The sequence below is a fragment of the Pygoscelis adeliae genome, unplaced genomic scaffold (assembly GCF_000699105.1).
Source record: "Pygoscelis adeliae isolate BGI_AS28 unplaced genomic scaffold, ASM69910v1 Scaffold71, whole genome shotgun sequence".
NCBI lineage: Eukaryota > Metazoa > Chordata > Aves > Sphenisciformes > Spheniscidae > Pygoscelis > Pygoscelis adeliae.
The window spans coordinates 13,176,193-13,182,192 of record NW_008824356.1 but is presented as its reverse complement, the minus strand read 5'-3'; the positions used below and the strand labels follow the sequence as shown (position 1 = coordinate 13,182,192).

The following is a 6,000-nucleotide window of genomic DNA, read 5'->3' as shown; positions in this document are numbered from 1 at the left end:
GGAAGAGAATGAACAGCTCACAAAGAAGGCAGCGGCGATGAAAATAGTGACAGAAAAAGTTGAAGTTCTCGAGCAGGAGAATGGGGACCTGGAAGTGGAAAATAAGAAGCTAAGAAAATCCCTGGACACATTGCAGAATATTTCCATCCGGCTAGGGGACCTGGAAAGGGACAACAAGCAATTGGATGAAGAAAATCTGGAGCTTAGGAGAGTGGTGGAGACCATGAGATTTACCAGCACAAAAATGGCACAAATAGAAGCAGAAAATAAAGATTTGGAGAGGGAGAAAGAGGACTTAAGGAAGAATGTGGAAATGTTGAAAGCAATGAGCAAGAAATCGGAGAGGTTGGAGTTAAGCTATCAGAGCGTCAACTCTGAAAACCAAAGACTTCAGCAAATCTTGGAGAACAGCAGCAAAAAGATCCAGGAGCTAGAAAAAGAAGTACAGGGAATGGAGAGTGAAAATCAGGTCCTCCAGAGAAACCTTGAGGAACTAAAGATTTCTGCCAAACGGCTAGAGAGGTTAGAAAAGGAGAACAAAGCCCTAGAACAAGAAATGTCTCAGCTTGAGAAAGACAAAAAAATGCTAGAGAAAGAAACAAAACGGCTTTGGCAGCAAGTGGAGCTGAAAGATGCTATTTTGGATGATAGTACAGTAAAGTTGGCAGTTGCTGAGAAAGAAAACAAGACACTAGAAAAGGAAATTGCTCGATTCAGAGATTCATCTAATAAGCTGAAAGAATTTGAAAAGGACAATAAAGATCTCATAAAGCAAGTTACAATCGATAAAAGAACACTAGCTACATTGAGAGAGGTAAGCAAAATAATACTACTGGTTTCAATATGATGCTATTTTTTGTTTCAGCTCTGTGAAGTACCAAAGGGAGACAGACAGCTGTCCCATGACTGTTTAATACATGAGCTAGGGGATCTTCACAGCCTTAACAGCCATCATTGGATAGTGTTGCCTTGGAAAGTGGAACCTGCCAAAAACTGCGATGTACCACTTTGTGTCCACAAATGCAATGTCTCCAAATGACATCTGTTTTCATGCAGAATAGCGTTTTAACACAGCTCCCACCTGGTAGCTGTAAACCAAAGACTTTGATACTTTCTCTAACCCTGTGACCACAAAATTGTTTGCTAATGTGAGAGCTCCAGCAGAGGAGACTGACTTTTTAAGCCTAGAAATTAGAGCACTTGTTGAGGACACGTTAACATCCCTGTTCTAAAACAGACTTAGCTAAGACAAGAACCATCCCAGATGACCAACCTAACCCTTTCAAAAACAGCTGCACCAAGTTTTTGCTTTACAACTACCTACAGCATTTTTCCCAAAAAGCTTCCATGCGGAGTGAGAGCATGCTAAGCAGCTCTGTTGTTAAGCGGCAGCGATCTCTTCCAACACTCCTCTCCACTGCAGAATGTAGTAATCGCACTTTTCCTAGTAGTCATCTTTTAAAAATACACATTTAGCATTAGGACATTGGCAAACTAATGATGTGTGTGCCAGAACCTGATACTCTTATAAGTGGCCTATGAGCAGATTCAGGTTATTGCAACTTGCTCTCATTGCCTGCCCCAGCTGCTGTTGTCCTGCCGGAAACAGGATTTCCTGTCAAAAAGCATTCAGAGGAAAACGGTCAATGCTGCGGTAGCTCAGTGAAATAAATAAGTTTAGCAAGACTAATGCAGTAAGCAATTACTTGAAGATTTAGGGTTTTTTTTTTAGTTTTTGAAGCATTAGTGTAATTTTGAGGAGGGAAAAAAGTTTATCAGAAACATTTGAAACAGTCCCAAGTTGTGTTTCTATCCAACTTTCCTTAAAAACAAATAAAACAATAGCATTTCTGAGAAGGCTCCTTTTTAATCTTTCCCTTTTCAGACTTCTGCAAATTTCCAGTGGTACAGACCCATACAGAAGCGTATCTTCTTTTCCTTAGTTACTTTCTATAGATTCTACAGGAGTTCATGGATGTTGAAAGGACCTGTTTACAGACCGTGGACTAGCACTGACCTTACCCTTACCTTTTTTTCCCTTGCCATGTGAATGAATACATGGCTAAATTTGTGGTATCAGAGGACTATTGAATACCTACAGTTTATGTGTAACAAAGTATATTTTTAAAATTTTATTCTTGCTTCTGTTTGATATCCGGGATAATTTTTTTTCTTACTTGAAGTGCTTCAGTAATTTTGTTGTTCTTTCCTCATACCTTGTTTAAGAAAACTCTTGAGCAGAAACATGAGCAATGTAGTTCTCTGTGGTACACGTGCATTTCAGAGAATTTTGAATGGTAGGAATCTTTGAACTTGGCTATGCACCAAAAATGATACGTCCTTTTTAAACATGCAGGCTGGTATTATGTCTTCTCAGGCCATTTCCACATAGACCACTTTACTGGCATAGCAGCAAAGCGTTGTCCCAATATACCTTCTGGTACAACTCCATCAAATCTCTTCCTCATATGACTTCCTTGTCTGGTTCTGCTTAAGTTTCTTCCAAAGAAACCTAAATGAAACCAGAACAGGCCAGTAGATACCAGAATAAGTGACCAAGCTGTGTAGTCTCCAAAGCTGTCCTGTCTCTTACATGACGATGTAATTATGCTTTTTTAATTTTGGCAGTAATTTACCATATGTCAGAAACTCAGAGTTAATAGTGAACATGCACTATTACTTGGTAATAACATCTTAACCATATTATCTCAGGAAACTTTCATACTGAAGTCCTGTCACTCCTCTGTGTGCCAGTGTTGGCTGGGCTTTTCAGTAGGGCTTTTTGTCCTAGCTGAGAGGTGGGAACTCCCTCTGCTGGTGTCCCCTGACCTGCACACATACCTTCTGTGGTACAAGGGCAAGATGTCTCCTGGCCTGCACATATTCCCTCTTGGCAGGCAGGCAGGATGCCAGTGTTGGCAGAAGTAATTCAGTGCAGTAAACGAGACAAAGGCCAAAAGAAGCGTTCTTCAGATTTATTCCAAGTAAACTATAAATAAAAGCAATCAGTTAAATTCTGCACTCAGCTGTCACTGATGAAGAATTTTAGCTGACCTTCTTGGAACTAGGATTTTATCCGATGACTTTTTCAGTACCTTTTAAAAAAATCTGTAGTGCTGGATAATTATCACCACCCTTTGCACAGCAACTAATCATGTTAGTGCTGTTACAGGATTTGGTCCTGGAGAAGCTGAAGAGTCAACAGTTGTCTAGTGAGCTGGACAAACTGAGCCAGGAACTGGAGAAGATAGGATTGAACAAAATGCTGCTGCTACAGGATGACAACGGCAATGAAGACACGTAAGGAAACTGAGTTCTTAGTCATTCTTTTGACTCTGCAGGCTTTTCCTCAGCCTAACTCAAGCCCTTTACCTTTCTTTTTGGTTCTCATCTGTCTCACTCCAATCATACTTACCAATTTTGGATATAAAGTATATTTTTCTGTAGCAAGCTTGGCAGTATACTGCAAGTTTTGCAAAACGTTTTCTTGGATGGAAGGAAGAAATGCCATTTTCTCGCTCCATGCTAGCCAGTGTTACTACAGTCCTCCTCTACTCCCCAGTAGAGTAGCTGGGTAGCTATTTCAGTGTGTATTCCTCCTCATAATTCTCTTTACAAGTAAGAACAGTGTCTATTGAAGAGTGTCTGTCATTACTCCATGTAATTGGTGATCCAACCACCTGTTAATATAAACATAGGTGTTGCCTAAGAAATTCCTCATTGCAGGGAATTCCTTTGCAAGTCCTATAGTAATGAACAAAGAAACCCCAACAACCTGTATATATATGTATATAGGCCTCTTGGTAAGGCCTAATTAAAGAAACATACTCATCTCGTAGGAGTCTTTAGGATCTACTGTGGATTTTTCTCCTTGTCAAGAACGTACAAAAGAGCCGTGAGAAGAAATTTCTGTAGTGTAATTAGGGGAAAAAGAGAAAAACTTATTTGCTTTTAAGTTATGTAGCTCTCAGATATTTCTGTAGAACCCTGCTGGCATTACGTCTGTTAAAATTGATTGGATTTTCCAAAAGTAGGTTCCCCAGCTATAATATACCAGTAGCGATCTGCAGCAGTAGAAGAAATCATTTTTCTGAAGAAGAAAATGCATATAATGTAACATGTACCGATATTTGGAATGGGTGAAGGTGAAGTCTCCTACCTAGATGGTGGCTCCTATCCTAGTGGCAGACATTGGAAAGCTATTCTTATGTCTTTCAGAAAATACAAGATTCTGGAGAGTAAAACTGCATCGGCACTAAAGACAACACTAGCTGTGAAAGAGGAAAAGATCGCAATGCTGGAAGCCCAAGTGAAAGACACTCTGAACTTGAACCAGCAGTTACAGAATGATCTAAATATGGTAAGAGGTTAACTGAATTTTAATTGTTCACGATGTGGGTTTTGCACATTCACATGTTTTTTTTTTTTTATTGTTTGTTTGGTTTTTAAAACTCAGCAAGAACAAGTTATCTCTACTTCCCCCCGACCCCCACACACATACATGCACTTCCCGAAAACCTTTTTTGACTGGACTGCTTTCTCTTGTCCCTTTCTATATATAGGCACCAATTTCAGCAAAATTGTTGGGCTGGGGGCACAGCAGGAGGTTTTTTTACAAAACTACTATTTGCAGATCTCTCTTTTCCCATGTTTTTTTCATTGTCATGGTGGTGGTTTTCTACCTTGTTTTAATGAGAGTATAGTCTGAGGAAGACTGCAGTTGAAACATCTCGCCTAAGAACAGCCTGTTTGTTAGGTGACAGCTTGAGTCAAAGGTCACCTGACTGGAGGCCAAGAGGCATGGATTCCTCCACCTGTCTGTGTCTCAGCTTCCCCATTTGTGAAGTCAGGGTAATGGTTCTTGAATGCCTTAAAGTCCCTACAGTGCAAGAGAGGAACTGCATATCCCATCATTATTAATATAAAATCCCACTATTAAGGTTGTTGCTTGTTGGCTTTGCAGGTAAAGAAGGACTTTGATGCACTTAAGCAGACTCAACAGGATGGGCCGTATGCTCAGAAGGCACTGAGGTATTCTGCAGAGAAACTCATTCCCAACCACCAAATGGAGGAGAAATTGGAAATGGGACACCAAGAAGCTACCGTGGAGCTGTTGAAACTGAAGGACAGGGCAATTGAACTGGAAAGGAATGTAAGCCTTCTCCTATTTCCTGTTATCTCTCAGACTTCACTTTCCATCATGAGTGGGTGGGTTGCTGGGAACTGGATTTCTGAGCTTACAGGAATCTGGTGGGTTTTCTGGAGCACGTAAGTCTACCAAATTCCTCGGGTGTCTCTTAAGATTGCATGGGACTTCAATGCTATATATCTCTTGTATAACATTGTAGGGATTAATCCTGTGTATAACATCTGTCCTACTTCCATTTAATACTGGGGAGAGTTTGCTTTTGCACATTTGTTGCAGAATGATCACCACTAATTGGTTCTTATCTTTGATAGGACTCCAAATGATCAGGACAGCTGTTTCATTTCTTCCTGTCACCCCTTCAATGCCATCTCTCTTTCAGAATGCAGCCCTGCATACTGAGAAGCAGCTGCTTAAGGAACAGCTGAAGCATTTAGAAACACAGAATGTCTCCTTCAACAATCAGATCCTGACACTACAGAAGCAAAACGTCTTCCTTCAGGAGCACAACACTGCCCTGCAGACGCAGACGGCCAAACTCCAGGTCAGAACAGCCTTGCACCTCTGTGCCAGAAGAATGGATTTGATTATAGTAGTGTGGAGAAGATGACAGCTAATAAGAAAATGTTTGTAATGATAGGATGACATAGTGAGGTAAAGATGAGGCCCAGAAGGTGGAGCTTATTTTGAGGTCTGAATTTCTCCAAGCTAGGAGGGAAACTGGCTCTGTAGCTAATGTCTGGTAGCTATCTTCATCAAGAAGATATTTAGAGAGAAATTTGTAAAATCAATACAGTGTTATTCCAAAAGTGCAGCTTTGCTCTTTGCAGCAGATCTTTGCTCTTTTTTTCTGT

The 6,000-nt window shown here is 40.5% G+C and overlaps 1 protein-coding gene across 1 annotated transcript in view; it reads left to right on the top strand.

Moving 5' to 3' along the window:
• The window catches only part of CCDC88C (coiled-coil domain containing 88C), a 101,903-nt gene that overhangs the window by 74,279 nt on the left and 21,624 nt on the right, over positions 1 to 6,000 (top strand). Inside the window, exons 17-21 of the mRNA XM_009319527.1 lie at positions 3 to 814; positions 3,173 to 3,300; positions 4,219 to 4,360; positions 4,964 to 5,152; positions 5,529 to 5,690. Of these exons, the coding sequence (XP_009317802.1) occupies positions 3 to 814; positions 3,173 to 3,300; positions 4,219 to 4,360; positions 4,964 to 5,152; positions 5,529 to 5,690 (1,433 nt within the window). The remainder of the gene's footprint in view (positions 1 to 2; positions 815 to 3,172; positions 3,301 to 4,218; positions 4,361 to 4,963; positions 5,153 to 5,528; positions 5,691 to 6,000) is intronic.